Source organism: Cupressus sempervirens, chromosome 6 (genome assembly GCF_028749045.1).
Source record: "Cupressus sempervirens isolate cs-2001-9-10 chromosome 6, ASM2874904v1, whole genome shotgun sequence".
Classification (NCBI taxonomy): domain Eukaryota; kingdom Viridiplantae; phylum Streptophyta; class Pinopsida; order Cupressales; family Cupressaceae; genus Cupressus; species Cupressus sempervirens.
The window spans coordinates 351,560,212-351,577,326 of NC_143123.1; the positions used below are offsets into that span (position 1 = coordinate 351,560,212).

The 17,115-nt window shown below is 37.9% G+C and overlaps 1 protein-coding gene across 8 annotated transcripts in view; it reads right to left on the minus strand.

The window, feature by feature from the left end:
* Positions 1 to 1,296: 1,296 nt before the first annotated feature.
* Positions 1,297 to 17,115, minus strand: part of LOC149552570 (Pseudouridine synthase family protein) — a 249,888-nt gene continuing 234,069 nt past the window's right edge. For all 8 annotated transcript variants that reach the window (XR_016352956.1, XR_016352955.1, XM_089788168.1 and 5 more), the window contains one exon: positions 1,297 to 1,879. Coding sequence is in view for 5 of the 8 variants with exons in the window: in XM_089788167.1 (XP_089644293.1) it covers positions 1,771 to 1,879 (109 nt within the window). In the remaining 3 variants the exon portion in view is untranslated. The remainder of the gene's footprint in view (positions 1,880 to 17,115) is intronic.

Sequence of the window (17,115 nt, forward strand, 5' to 3'; positions counted from 1 at the left end):
ATTTTCGATGGTTACTACAATTAATCATATTATGCAATTTGATACTTAGATTAACTGATGGAAATTGAAGTGCCTTTTTGCTAGGACTTTGATAATTTTTTATCAAAAATCAGGATTACGGGCACTAGGTTTAGAAGAACATTTTTGGGTGATTAAATAGCTGTTTTCTTCTTAGCATCTTCTCACGCCTATTATTGGATGGAGAGATACTTGAAGACTAGATTTATAGACTGTAGTCTTGAATAGTCTCCATTAATCAACTTACACATTAGAAGGATGAAGCTTTCTAAATGATGCGGAAAGTGTGTTGATATTGACGAGCATACACAGGAGTTTGAATAGCAACTTGCCTATAAAGCACAATTTACAAAAGATAAACAAATAAACCAAAGTGATAGTGCCACATATCTATGGTTGGTTACATGAATTTCATAAATAGAAGGTTGAGTTACAAAACTGAAAAGAAGTTTAACTATATGAGATAACTATCATAAGACAAGTGTTAAATATGGAGAACTATTAATTTGGTAGCATTCACAACTTCAAGAAAAAGGAAGTATATATTAGTCTCAATAATACAATTATTGAAGACTTGGTTTGTGACAGTTTGAGATCTTCTAAAGATTTAGAAGCTTAGGCTATTCTCCATAGAAAATGGCATGACTAAAAAAATACAAATCCATAAATAATACAATTATTGAAGACTTGGTTTGTGACAGTTTGAGAAGTTCTAAAGATCTAGAAGCTTAAGCTATTCTCCAGAGAAAATGGCATGACTACGAAAAATATAAATCCATATAATACAATGTGTTTTCGCTGTTTTCTTTTTATTCTTTTTTTCATTGTGGAAGCAGATTACAAGGATCAAACAAGTGGAAATACTGTGGAAATCAGTTGTATGCAAGTTTTGGTTTTTTTATAGACAATGTACTTGTGTGCTATTCTGTGCGGAGAATAGTCACATCCCTGCAAATGTGACACTCTAGAATTCCTCTCCTTACACATGTCCTAGTTTGAAAAATTGTCTTTTAATACATGATCATTAGCTATGCATACCTTAGTTGTTAACTATGAGTGCAGCAAAATCATTAAATAATACTGTTAAATTAAGCTTGATAAGGATACATGGAGCTAGGTAAGTCATTTAACAAAGAATACTTTGGTTCTCGTACAAGTATAAATGTTCAAACTAAATGTAAATTCGTAACATGATTTTTTCCATAGTAGATGACATCTCATTGATAATGTGTTATATCGTTAATTGCCATAACATTTAAACTATTAAGAAAATACGAATGTTAAAATCCCTATGTTTCCTTGATTTAATATATAATACACATGATATTTACTTTGTTCTCACTATCCTTCAATAAGAGAACATTGATAATCACATTATTAGTTCATCTGAATTCCCTGATCTTGATTGAACGGACAGGTTTGAATCTCCTATATATTATTACATGGGCACTTTCCCTGCGTGTTAATGTTAACTCTCACAAACCCAATTATTTAAAGAGCTTGATATTCATAATAAAAATCACAACCTTTTAGAAGGGGATTGCATTCTATAGTATTTGTGTTAATGAGTTTGACTTTTTACCTCTAATGAAGTACACCTTTAAACTAAGGAAAATATTTCTTGCAAATACAAACTTGAGGGCTTTGAATCATGAAAACTCTGGTTGTCAAGAGCAGAAACGAGTTCCATTCATGACAGCATTATGGTTTTGAAATGCATGATACTGAGCCTTGAATATTTAATTATAATGGTTATATATTAGAATGGAACTGAAAGCCCAGATAAGAATTCGTCATCAATCCTTGCATTCTCTTCAGGTGTTCGCAACATAGGTGGACTTGGAGCATAAATTTGTATATCCTGCAAAGAAAGAAGATAGCGTTCAGGTAAGCTCTTGCTCATAGTTGCTAATGAGAGTTACTCCAACAGACCAAATTAATCTAGACATTGTGAAAGCAATGTTCAAGTCATACACGACTGACTGATAAGTCAGGCTTATAAGAGTGTTAAGTAGTATTACTTTGTCTTCGAATCTGAGTGCTTTATATTTCTTAGTCCTTTAATCATGATATCCATCAATTGTTTGTTTAACTTGGAAAACAGTTCAATACCAACTCTTACATAATGGTATATCAAATCTGTGTTTTGTCTTTGCAGAAATTACTAAATTGTTACTTAATTTATTGCTTAACCATTGCCACAGAATATCGTTATAGAGTTCCTTTGTTCTTCCCCTAGATTTTCCAAAAATCTTCTTAGCCAAAATTACTTGTGTCCGTGATGCTATTAATGCAACGTACTCTACGTTTAGACTAGATAATGCAATTATATATATATATATATATATATAATCAATCCACTTCCTATTACAAACAATGTTCTGATGTGCTCTTTATAGCATTTGATGATCCTCCCTGATATACATCCAAACAACCAAGTGTCAGTTTTGTGTTTTGTCCTTGCATAAAATATTACATTCTTAGTTAATTATATTCCTTCACCTTTGCCATGAAATATCTTCTGGAAGTTAGAACTCTTCTTAACCAGATTAAAGGTGTCCATGCTGCTATTAATGCAGCATACTCTTCTTTTGCATCTAAACAAACAACTTGCTTTAAATCTTCAGCTAACTAATAGTGGATTCCATGATCTTTTGCTCCTTTCGTGTATCTGACTTTTTTTTTGATACTTGTAGATATTGCTTCATAGGTTCACTCATATACTTTAGAATCAATGATTTTACAAACATAATATCCAACCTTGTAGCTATTAAACACATTATTCTCCTAACCATACTTACTTCCTTTCATATTTAGTTGGCGATCCTGTTAGCAAAATTGTTAGGTAATCCAATAAGATACATGTGATCTGCAGAAATTCTATATTGATAAGTGCGGATTGGAGAAATATCACATGCCTTTGATATTTGATTGTTTCACTTACGAAGGCAAATGTGATTTGCATTGATGAAGTTTCAGATGACAGGGATATGTCAATTTGTACGTTCTGTGTTATGATATCCCTCTGGTTTCAGATTGTATATTTCTGTATCTGCAAGTGCATCTTGGTGAATGAGAATGTATTAAAGTCTGTTCACCAGAAAATTTTCTATGACAGCAACTTTATGATCAGGCTAGTTTATCTTCAGAATGCAATAGAATTAATATATTTTTGGTTTGCATTTAGTAGTCTGCTTTGATCGGTTCAGATGTCAGTTATATAGTTATTCAGTTATGGAAGCTGTGCAGTTGTACTGTTAAAACGCTGCTTTGCAAACCTTGCTTTTATTTTTATCTGCTGCTTTGGTCTATCATTCTTCAGCGATCTAGTCTTATTCATAACTTCTGTTGGAAGTTGGAACTGTTTTCAACTATCTTGCAAATGTAACCGAAAGCAATTACAACCATCTTTAAACTGCTCCACTATATCTACTCATCCAATGGGATATAGACACATTAATTAAAGATGCTAAGGGATCACTGAAATATAGAGTATTGGTGTGTGAAGTTCATTTGATAAGTTGTCAAATGTAGAAACAGATTGTAAGACTGCAGATGTAAATGAGTGCTTGTGTCTTGCCATATACAGGAATCTATAAATCTTTGTATAATGATGAATAGTTCTGTAAAATGCAAGAGTGTTTTCTTAAGATGAAAATGAGTTTATTCTAACTCTTATCAGTCTTATTTTTAGGGGAATGTTTTGTATCACACTTGCAAATTAAAGAGATGTAAAAAGAAAAACTTTTGTAATATCCAGAAGGTTGGCACCTCAACGATGCTGAGTTTAAGAAATTGGTGTTCCCAGGTAAGGAATTTAGTGATTCCTTGGGCTTCATGCCCTCAAACATTGTATACATCTTTATTTGTGAGTCTTGATTAGGCCTGCGGATCCTAGCAGCATTTCTTGCTGTGGTGTTTTTACCCGTCCTGGGATTTCCAATATATCAGGTGTTGAAGTTTTTGTGTGATTTGTTCTCTTATCATTATTTTCATTTATGTTTGTATGCTTATCATTATCAAAGTCATGATTGATAAAGGATCGAAAAAGGTATATATTCTACTAATTAACCATCCCCTCTGAGTAGAAAACTTGTGATCTACAATTGGTATCTAACTTTGTAGTCAAACTTGTCTTGATTCTTTGAAAGATTCCAGTGTGATCATAAATGTCAAAATTTCAGTCACATTGCAAGACAATGTAACATGAGTCTTGCAGATAAGAAGAGGATTAGGAGCAAGTTTTTGCATGGTCCAGAAAGTTTAAAGAAAGATGAAGAAGGAAGGAACGCCCAGAATCATTCAGACTACTTTACATGCGAAAAGGCAAAACCTTTGGACAATAGACTGCGGTTGTTCAAATCAAATGACTATTGATAAGAGTAAGTTCATTGCTTTTATGATTGGAATGGTGGTGCAATGAAATTCGGTGACAGATCATTAATTCAGATTCATGGTAAAGGTACTCTTGAGCATAACTGATTCATTAGATACACATTATATTCCGTGTGTAGAAGGATTAAAATACACTTTGTTAAGTGTTAATCAAATTTGTGATAGTGGATATTTTGTAATCGTTAACACTACAAAATCAGGAAAATCAAATCAGAAAGGTTGATCATTGACGGGATAGGAACAGAAATCAATGTTTATGATCTTAAAAAGGTTAAAGGCACAAATTGTTTGTTAGGGCAAGTTGATGAAAATTGGCTTTGGCATAGGCAAAAGCTTGAGGTTTTGCCTTTTTGTTCTCTCTATTCCATTTTAAGGGCAAGCATCTGCTCAAGGGGAGAATGTTATTGTTTTATCTTCTGACCCTCGTTGGTGAGGCTTTTTTTTCCTTTTCCTTTTTGTCTTTTGTCACTGATGTCAAAGTGGGAGAGAGATATTTGTCACAGATGCAAATTGTAGACTGAAATTTTGTTATTTCAGAATGATTTGGTTTTAGAGCTTAGTTAGTTGTTGCAGATTGAAGTTGAATTCGCAGACTGAATAGAGGTTGCTGCTGCAAACCAAATTATCACATTGGAGGAATTGGAGTTTTGCCATAAATGATGGAGGGGGATGTTGTTTAACAAACTTGTCATTGATGTCAAAATACATTAGATAATCCAGTAAGATACATGTGATCTGTATAAATTCTAGTTTGATAAGTGCAGATTGGAGAAATATCACATACCTTTGATATTTAATTGTTTCACTTTTAAAAACAAATATGCTTTGCATTGATGAAGCTTCAGGTAACAGGATACGTTAATCTATTTTTTCTAAGTTCTGATACTCCTCTGATTTCACATTGTTCTTTCCGTATCTGCAAGAGCATCTAGGCGAATGAGACTCTGTTTATGAGCATGTTTGATATGTGTATATCAAATCTGTTAAACAGCAGTGAATTTGCTATGACAGTAGATTTATGATCAGGCTGGCTTATCTTCAGAATGCAACTGAATTAATATATTTTTTGGTTTGGATTTCTTAGTCTACTTTGAATGGTTCAGATCATAGTTCAACATATCGTTATCAGCAAGTTATAGCCAAAGGAAAAACAAAAATATTGGCATATTGGAGATAAATCGGAAACTTATCTGCAAAATATCAATAACTTAAAAAATTCCTTAAATTTAATCAGAAATGTTGTCTTATTTGCAAAATTCAATGAGAAGATGAATCTAATGAGTTAGAAAATGAGTAAACAAAACATAAAAGTCGAATATAGATTTTAAATGCAAATAGGGCACAAAATGGCATCCTTATGTGGAATGTTGATGGTTGGTAACCATAGCCTAAACTAAAAATAGCAAATTGTCTTTGTAAAACTACGTAAATATAAGTACAAAATCAAAATGATCAACATCTTCCTTTTCCTCTTGCCAACAGCTCTAGTAAAAGCTATTGGAGGTGTAGGAGGTCTAGTCATAGCCTATGCCCTCTCTCTCTGCACAAGTGATTGTGACTCGACTTATTATCAAACATAAAAATATACATTTCATACCAAGTACATGATCGCCCCCACTCAAAAGAAAGTTGTCTTCTAGACGACAAGTATACATCAAGTCACGCTTTGCAGATTTGGACTCGGAGAGTACTTGAGAAGCCTAAAATCTTCAACTCAGCAAAAACTCAAAGAAAACTCAATGAAAAAAATTCCACTTAAAAAGAACTAAAATTAAAATCTCATAAAGATACATATTTTTTCTCGTAAATTCGATTACAAAATATATTAAATTAAAAACTGACATCTTAAAAGAGGGAATTGTGGTTTTATGGCAAAATCTGTTAGCCGACTGGATGGTTCCAGCGGTATTTTGTAGCCGACGGTCCAGCGATGTTTCTGTAGCCGACGGTCCGGCGGTGTTTCTGTAGCCGACAGTCCGGCGGTGTTTCTGTATTCTGTAGCCGACGGTAAATAGTTTGTAGTGGATAAAATAATTGTGGCCGACGAACTCCTTCGGGAAGGTTCGGCGGTAGTATTTATATCCCGTCTGGGATCATTGTAAATCATTATTCATCTACTATTGCGAATATAATTCTGCTGTTCGTGTTCTATTGTCTGTATGCATTCATTTCCTTTACCAGTACGGTCAAATGTTTACCGTACTGGTAAAGGAAATGAATGCATACAGACAATAGAACACGAACAGCATAATTATATTCGCAATAGTAGATGAATAATGATTTACAATGATCCCAGACGGGATATAAGTACTACCGCCGAACCTTCCCGAAGGAGTCCGTCGGCCACAATTATTTTATCCGCTACAAACTATTTACCGCCGGACCGTCGGCTACAGAAACACCGCCAGACCATCGGCTACAGAAACATCGCCGGACCGTCGGCTACAAAATACCGCCGGAACCATCCAGTCGGCTAACACCATCCCCCCCAAAAAGAAAAGTCATCTCCTGACAACTGACAAAATATCTGAGATAAATTAACAAACAAAATACATTAACAGAGTGACTACAACAAGAGAAATCTGCTTCTGTCACATCACTTCCACATTCATCCCGTTACATCTGTAGCCTCTGCTAACACAATACTGTCTCCTCAAGCTGACCTTGATAGCCACCTGTGCTGCTTTCTCTGTTTTCAATTCCTCGGTACCCTAAGCCAAGTGTCGCTGCACTGCCTCCAACTGGATGATTAGCTCCTCCCGAGCTCTCTACGCATCCACCAAGACAGCCTTACAGCCAACACCTGCTCCCACTGCCTCTGGTACACAGAAAGTCCATGCCTACAGCAACTTCAACTCTTCTCAACTGGTCAGACTCCCACGACTGATATCCGCCACGACTGGGGGTCCAGGGGGCAACGCCCTCGGCAGGGTCGAGGGGCAGCGCCCCTCACCGCCAAGACCAAATTAACACTTCGCAACCCACACAGAAATGCACGGATCACACCATTTTTTTCCTTTTCTGCCGATTCTGCACTCTTTCTGGCAACCATGGATGTGTCCCCTTTCCTTTGGCATCATTTGTCACTCATTCTGAACAACTTGAATCTGTCATCGTTTTTTTTTTAACTGCTTCCTCTACAATCCACCACAAATCCCTCTGCACACAGAAATTCTTCTCCATATTTGCCACCAACTGACTCTTCCACGGCTTCTGCTTGCCTGCTGACTCCATGCAACAATGACTTATTTCTTCTTATTTTGCTTCCTTCGTCTGTTATAAAAAAATCTCAGCCTGCGGAAGAGGAGAAGAGAAATCTTAATCAACAGTGCTGCCAATTAAACCAATACTTGCCAACAGCTGTGTGTGATTGTCCCTCCTTTTCTTGGTATTTGAATTCTTGCAACCGCATCATTTGCATTCCGAACCGTGCTCCACGGCCTTTCTGTCCTCACCAGCGGCCTTTTGGTCCTCCCCGCGGCCTTTCTTTCCTTTCTCGCAATCTATGTTATCCTCCCCGCGGCCTTTTCTTCTCCTACCCGTGGGCTTTGTTTCCTTACCCGCGGACTATTCTTTCACTGGCGGTTAACAGCGAGGATTTTATAAAATATAATGCCCGCAGGGGCTCTCTCTTCTTTTTTCTGCCGAAGGAACTTATGCTGTCAGTCTTCCTCCTTTCTCTGCTGAAGTAAATATGCTGCGGGGCTTTACACTCCGCGGGGGTCTCTTGCCCGTGGACCCGCGGGACTTTAAGTGCCCGCGAACAGGCAGTTGCCCGCGAGACTTTCAGTCCGCAGGCCTTCCTGTCCGCGGGACTTCCAATCGGTTTTTTTATTTTTTAAAATTTTTTTTTTCAAAATTTTTTTTTTCTCTTTTTCAATTTTTTTTTTTTTTTTCTTTTTCAATTCTTTTTTTTTCCTCCTAAAAGAAATCAAATAACAGAGGTACCTCCATTTTGCCTCCAGGCGTCGCCATTCTGCAACGACGACGGAGTCAGTTGGCCATCTTGTGACAGCGACGGAGTCTTTCTGGCACCATATATTTTGAATTTGGATCTGTTGACTGCCGGAGGTACTTTTTGCCCGTCCAAAGTTGATAATCTGATCGCTCCATTGTCGTCGACCTTCCGAATCTGATATGGTCCAACCCATCTGCCCTTAAACTTTTCCACTTTGATTTCATTCTGACCGTCGTACGCCTTACGTTTGTTCTGTGCCACCCCCGTCGCCCACTGTGCCTGCGGTCGTCGCGCAACTGGATTATTTCCGTGTTGTCGGTGCCCTTCCACTAATTTTATGCTACGGTATAACCTTTTCTTTCCGCGCGGTCTATTCACCATGTACCGAACAGTGGGATCTTTCGTTTTTCTGTGTTCAAACTATATGTTCTTCCCCTCAGCTTCAGCCATGGCAGCTTTTCCTTCTTCCGCTTCCCTACATTCCTCTGGACATTCGTTTTCCTCCTTTTTCTCATCTTCGTCAACCGTTAACATATTGCAACTCGAAAAGAGTTCGTAGTCTTCTATCTGCCAGTGGTAAAGGCCATTCACCGAGTCTAGGTCGTCGTCATTCGATCCTCCGTCAAGTCTCAATACTCCTTCATCCGGTTCCATTCTCCTCTTTCCTTCGTCATCACTCTCGCCTTCACTGTCAGAATCTGACAATGCTGCCTCCTCGCCAACCATTTGCGTGTGCAGGTCAATTATGAATCTTTTGCCTCCGTGCTCCATTGATAGGGTATTGCGTTTCCAATCATGTTTTACTTTTGCTTGCACCAACCAATCCCGTCCCAGAATAGCATCATAGCCTTTTCTTTTTAAAGGAATGACCACAAAATCCAATAAAAATGGTTGCGTACCAATTGTTACCGGTTGCGCTTTCAGAATTCCCAATGGTTTGATTCCATGTTGGTCTGCCGCGAGCAACTGAAATGCAGGTGGCTACAGCGTCGGCTTTCCCAACTTCTTCCAAGTATCCTCCGGTAAAACATTCACGCCGGACCCTTTGTCAACAATTGTCTCTGTCAAAACATTTCCCAAAATCCCCATCTCGATGACCGTCGGATGCCGTCCGGATGTGAGTGCCAGCAGCATTGGGTCTGTTGCCGTCGCTTCCCTACTGTCCCTTCCTATGTCCTCTGTTGCTTTCGAAAACTGTGTATGATTCAGAATGGCCGTCCGTAACTGGGGCATTGTGAGAAGGAGGTCACTTATCTTTACCAGTATCTCCATTTGTAAGATCTGTCGTACAATGTTTTGTTCTGCGAAGGTCTTTGCCAAGGTGCCAGTGATGTCCTTCAACTGAGATGTCCCCGCAGACGATGCCTTTGCAATGTCCGCCTGCACTTCCCCCACTTTTCTCTTTTCCTTTGCTTGCCTCCATGTAATTGCCAGAACCTCCTCTACATCCGTGCCAACAGTGATCAAGTTTACTCCAGCCTTTGGACACTTGGAATCTTCGTGATCGCTAGGTCCGCACCATCTGCATAATAATTTCAGTGTGTTTGCCACTGTACAATCCCGCGTAAAATGACCCCACAAATTACATGCTCGGCATTGAACGATTGGCAATCCGTTTGCATCATACTGAGTTTGACTTCGACTCCCATTATTATTGTTATTATTGTTATTATTTTGCCCTCTATTATTATTCTTGTATCCTCTGGATGTAGCACCGGCAGTATTCGTGTTTCCGCTAATACCCGACGGGGAAGCCTCCTGTGTGAGAAACACCTGCGGAGATCCTCTTGTCTTCATGTTAAAGGGGCACTCCTTTGTCGAATGGCCCATGATTTGACAAATGTCACAGAATTGGTTCTTCGGACACGATTCTTTAGTATGACCGTCAGTCTTACATTCCGTGCACCACAATTCACTACCTTTTGGCTCTTTTTGCATATTTTTAAACTCCTCCATCATTCGAACCATATTCTTCTGTAAGGCACGAACCTTTTTGCTACTACCTTCGTCGTCGCTGCTATCATCTCCAGCAGATTCCTCATCATCAGAGTCAAAGGAGCTAGTTTTCTTCTTCTTTGTCTTCTGCACACTTTCAAGGTCCAGTGCTCTGTTATACGCATCCACATATGATGACGATGGGACAATTTTCATTTTCCTCCGCAACTGTGAGCGTAGGCCGTCCACAAACCACCTTTTCTGCAATTCGTCCGCTGGCTTGCTTTCCATTTTGTTTATTAAGTCTTTTAATCTCCTGGCGTAGACACGGACAGTTTCGTGCTTCCCTTGCTTGGTATTGAAAATTTCCGCTACAATTTCATTATCATCCCGCAAGAATTTAAATTCCGCCAAGAACTCCTTTTTAATGTTATCCCATGTATCCAGCTTCTGCGGATCCATATCCGAAAACCAATCAATTGCGACACCCCGTAGGATTGCCGAAAATTGCCTGGCCCATTTGTCGGTATCTGTGATTCCATTTGCCCACCAGATCGTCTCGCATGTCTTACAATGTCGGAGGGGGTCGGCTGTACCATCACCTTCAAATTTTGGCAGCTTTTCTTTGGGTCCCGCCATAACACTGGAGGTCTACACTCCTACACTGGTCGACACTCCCACACCGACGGTCGGCACTCCTGCACTGGCAATCTGAACTCCCACATCGACGGTCTGCACTCCCACACCGGCGGTCTGCACTCCCACACTGGAGGTGTCGACAGCTGCGAACCTTGGTGAAGACGAAGGATCCTCCGAAATTGTTTCCTGTGGAAGTCTATCTTGGCCGAAGAGGTCACTCCACGCTCGTGCTACGTCGGCACTGCGAGCCGTGCGAGTTGATGCTCTTCCGTCTAAATTTTCTTTCCTCAGCGAACACAAATTCAAGAACTCCTCCCGTGCTTCTTCCACCAATTCCACCCGCTGCCGAGTCTCCTTCAACAATTCCTTCGCACTTCGGTTTCTGTCAACAATCTTCTGGAATCTCCGTCTGCGTTCGGCTTGCTGTGCCAGAATTCAATTCTCTTGCACAATACGGATTCCATCTTTTCCCTTCGCCTTATTCCGATCCTTGTTAAGCTGATTTGGCATTAATCTTCATTCCTCCCACCTTCCAGATTCATAAGGCAACGGTGCCAAATGTTTACCGTACTGGTAAAGGAAATGAACGCATACAGACAATAGAACACGAACAGCAAAATTATATTCGCAATAGTAGATGAATAATGATTTACAATGATCCCAGACGGGATATAAATACTACCGTCGAACCTTCCCGAAGGAGTCCGTCGGCCACAATTATTTTATCCGCTACAAACTATTTACCGCCGGACCGTCGGCTACAGAATACAGAAACACCGCCGGACCGTCGGCTACAGAAACACCGCCGGACCGTCGGCTCAGAAACACTGCCGGAACCATCCAGTTGGCTAAGAAAATCGGCATGTGGAAAACACATTTTAGCCAATGTTTTACCTGCATCGACTTTTTTACCCATGGTTTTTTGAGTCTATAAAAATAAAAGTTAAACTTGTGAGTACTCGCCCAACAAAACAAATAGAGTACTTAGAAACTCGGGGAGTACTCAAAGAGATTGCAAACTACGCATCAAGTAATATCCCAAAAGACTAATGACAAGAGTGTAGATAATGATTTGTATTGCACAAACTCAAAGTTGCAGTGTACTTAAAAAATTAACTAGGGGTTTGGGGGCAACACCTCATCAAGTTCAAGGGGTAGCACCCCCAGCAAGGTCAGTGTTCAACGCCCCTTGCAGGGGTTTGGCAGTAGCACACTCAACACGATCAAGTGGCAACTCCCCTTGTGGGGGTTTGGGGTGTGCCTCTGGCGGGGCCCTTGGGGCACCATCCCACTCGCCAAGACCAAATTAGAACCCTGAGAACCATGAAGAACTCTAGGGTGCACACCATTTTTTTGAATTTTTAAGATGCTCTGGTCCTTGCAAATCAACTTTTCTTTTCCTTTAAAACCCCTTTTTACTCTCCCCCAAATGATAGTTGGCAACATTAAAAATACAAAATGAACTTCATTTGGGCCAGCAATCCCTATTAGAAAATTGTGTCTGATATTCAAACAACTCATTGCCAATTTATTGGCAATAAGTTGAGAATTTATCGTATTATCAACAGTAAATTTCACAATAAAGCTCTGTATTTTCCCACTCAACCTTATTGCAAAAAAACATTTTAGTGCCGATATATGTCTAATATTTTAATCTATAAAAAATATTTGATTGTGATCTGTTATAGATGTCAAAACATTGGTCCATTTAAAAGAGAGTGTAACATGAGTTTTGCTGAATAGAAAAGGATTGGCAGCAAGTTCTTGAATGGTCCAGAAAGTTTCAAGAAAAACGAAGAAAAAGTATAGAAGGAAAGTCCATGATTGTTCAGAGTCAGCCATAGAAGCATAAATCTTCAAAAATCCTAATTATACCCAATTACTCCTAAATCTTGGAGCTTGTTGGTTTTTTCCTTGAAATAATCTCAAATTGTGAAAAAATTATTGACACAATTTTCAATGAATCTTTTGCATTGTTGGTTAACAGTTTGTTTTCCAATTAGATTCTATAACCTAACTCTTTTAACACCCAATGTTTTGGAGAGACAAAAGGATGTTACCAACAAATGGATCAATGTATGTTTTTTATCACTGCCCTCTGAATGACAAGGTACAACTCCCTTAAGATTTGCAGTGATATGCAATGAATATGTTTTTCTTAGATCAGAAGTGTTGACAGAATAAGCTCTTAACCTGAGAGCAGTAGAGGCTAACCAAATTGTTTGTAGACACAAACAATTCAGGCAAAATGGGTTTTGGACAACCTATCACACCCAATGGAATCGCTATTGCAGGTTATCTTCAAAATTTCTGACTTTTAAGCCTATTCTTAATGTAGATTAATTATCTAAATGCAAAAGAGGAAAGGAAGAAGAGATGCACATGAAGGCAAATGGAGTCGCTTTAACTATCAGTCTTGAATGAAATGGAATCCAATAAGTTACTAATAGATTTAGCCACATTTATCCTTCAATTCCCAATGAAACTATTTAACATGCCATGAAACAAGTGAGAGGAGAAACATAATCACATATGAAAAAGCAAATGGAAACACCTATACTGTAATTACCATAGTGAAATGGAATCCACATGGTTGTCACAAAACCATATATAATTGTCCTTCAACTCTAAATGCAAAACTAATCTATGGGCAACAAAAAATGAAAAGCAAATTAGGTAAATGGAATTACAGAGCCAATTCACCATCAACTTTGCCGACCTTTGTATTATCAAAAGAAATTAGATTTATAGTTCTATGTCATCCTTCAGTTCTAGCAAAGCAACTATTAGTCTTGAATGAAATGGAATCCAACAAGTAACTAATAGATTCAACCACATTTATCCTTCAATTCCCAATGAAACTATTTAACATGCCATGAAACAAGCGAGAAGAGAAACATAATCACATATGAAAAAGCAAATGGAGTCACATGTACTATAATTACCATAGTGAACTGGAATCCATATGGTTGTCACAGAATCACATATAATTGTCCTTCAACTCTCAATGCAAAACTAATCTATGGGCAACAAAAAATGAAAAGCAAATTAGGTAAATGGATTTACAGAGCCAATTCACCATCAACTTTGCCAACCTTTGTATTATCAGAAGAAATTACATTTATAGTTCTCTGTTATCCCTCAGTTCTGGCAGAGCAACTATCAGTCTTGAATGAAATGGAATCCAACAAGTTACTAATAGATTCAACCACATTTATCCTTTAATTTCTAATGAAACTATTTAACATGCCATGAAACAAGCGAGAGGAGAAACATAATCACATATGAAAAAGAAAATGGAATCACCTATACTGTACTTACCATAGTGAAATGGAATCCACATGATTGTCACAAAATCACATATAATTGTCCTTCAACTCTCAATGCATAACTAATCTATGGGCAACAAAAAATGAAAAGCAAATTAGGTAAATGGAATTACAGAACCAATTCACCATCAACTTTGCTGACCTTTGTATTATCAGAAGAAATTACATTTATAGTTCTATGTCATCCCTCAGTTCTGGCAGAGCAACAGTCACATAATAAAAAGAAAATAAGAATAAAACATGAAAATAACTTATTTGCAGCAAGGTATGAACACGTGGCAATCTTCTCTATTGATGATTATGAATTCATGATACTTCTAGAAACACACGATGACTATTTATCTTCATGCAGCTTCAGGAAATCCTATAAAAATCTTCATTTCTTCATAATCTATTGTTTGGCGCCAAGTCCATATAATTCATATTCCAATAGTCACTGTCGTTTTTAATTCTCATCATCAATCTCAAATTAATGGTCATGATTTAAACATAGCAGACTTCTTTATTTTTCCTTTGTGATCTCCTTCGTAGGTCCCTCTACATATACGTGTCAGCACCGCATGTTCCCGCATTAGTTATCCTTTATGCAAAGCGGGGAAACACTAAGCATTGATCTGCTGAGATCTGATGGTTGAATGATATCTTCTCTTTTACGTCGCAACTTCGCAATGATCATTCATTCGATACCTTCACTCAAGGCAATGATGCAATGACTATCTCTCACGGCTTTGCAACTTGAAAAACCCTTTGCACTTTATGTCTTACGATCTTACGACCATATGATCCTACAACTGGCAATTATCTCCCCTTTGTTGCAACTTCAGAGACTTCCATTGTTTGCTTTAACGATCTCACAATTCGCTGCATTTCAACTTTTACTGCTTACAATCTGAAGATAATACGATCTTATGATCCTCCCGTAGCATCTTAACTTCAAAATTGAAGGTTTCCGATCCCACAACCATAAGATCTTACAATTATCATAACTTCTTAACTTCAATCTTCTTTTCTTGTGATATGATGATCTTTTGTAGCATTGTATCTCTTTCTCTTTTCCTTCCCAATCTTATGATTAGGGTATCCTCTAGCGTAACTCTTTAAGATCTAACGATCTCATGATCCTATGATCTTATGAAGCTTCAGAGCATAGCTTAAAACCAAAAGAAAGGCCCATGTGACAGGTAAGTGGTTGACTTTTCGTCCAACCAACTGCATGCTCTTTCTATCCATTGAATTTTCACCGGCCCATGTAACTTGTTACAATCACATTTGAACCATCCACACATTGAATCAACGACGCACATTCTCTTAACTTCATATTTTGATTTCAAAGGGTTTTGACTATTTTCTTCGGCATAAACCACTTTCTCTGCATCCTAAACTAGATCATCTACACTGACTTCCATGAAAATTGTACCATAATATGAACCCTTGTCTTCAACATGATTAAGAATAGAGAATGATGAATCATTAAGATATCTAGACCTTCTTCTTATCAGAGGAATGCATAACAAAACCTCCAATAGCTAATCACCTAGCTTTGGACTAGTGCATTGCTCACATGATTTCCTGCATTAGGTTAGCTCAAAGGAATGATGAGAACAAAGGCCACCCTATGGGCATTCTAAACTCAAACTGAAGACATTGACACTTTGATTTGACTCAAACCTAAAGCAAAAAGGAATGAACTGAATATAGGGCAAAAACTGACTCTGTCTAGGGATTTAAGCATGACAATGCTTAAAAGAATCCTAGCAATCTTTGGTTCCACACAACAAGGTGACAACTTGGAAACAAAAAGAACAGACTAATCTAGAAAAGCAGCAAAAACTACTAAGAAAACAAGCAACTAAGCTGAAGAGACTGCATGAAAGAAAACCTGCCTAACTAGTTGCTATGCAAAGGTTACCTACTTTCAATTTTGCATTTGATACAACTTCAAATCTTGTCCATTATAAGAACATGGTAGAGTTTCTCCAATGTGGTATGCCAACTTGAAAGAATTATTTTGATTTACTTGTATGATCTAAAATGGCCCTTTCCACAAAGATTGAAACTTGGGGTGCATCCCTCGTGGTTCATGTCTCTTATCCCATAGCAATACTAAATCACCTTTCATAAATTTTCTTGGTCTTGCTCTTTTATCAAACAACTCCTTGACTCTTCCTTGATGTTCAATGATTTTGTCAACCATTTCTTCTCTCACTTCTTGCAACTTGGTGAGGTACAAACTTCTCTTTTCTAATCCATCTTTGCAAATATTTTCTTCAATCATAGTCTTTGGTTTACATGCAACAAGCTCTAGAGGCAATGGCAAATTAGCTTCCACCCCATAGAATAACTCAAAAAGTGAGATGTCAATGGCTCTTTTGGGTTTTGTTCTATCAACCCATAAAGCATCATGTATCTTCTTATACCAACTTTTCTGATTATCTAAGACCAATTTCTTCAAAAGATTAATCAGATTCTTATTACTAGATTCGGCCTGTCCATTTCATTGAGGAAAATAACTAGATGAATGACCAACTTCAATACCATTATCATAGCAAAACTCAACAATTTTTGAAGAAGAAAAGTAAGATGCATTATTGTAACAAACAGTTTTTCATAACAAAAAAGACAATCTATAAAGAGTTTTTCCCAACAAATTGTTGAACAAATAATTGAATTCCTTTTCATGGGACATTAACTGCTTTTAACTACCAACGATTAACTGAAATAACCATGTTATAACTATAATTCAATTAACTGAAAATAACTGTATTAATAATCATTTGAAATAACTAAAATAATGATTAATTGAAATAACTATATGAATGATCAATTGTAATAACTGGAATA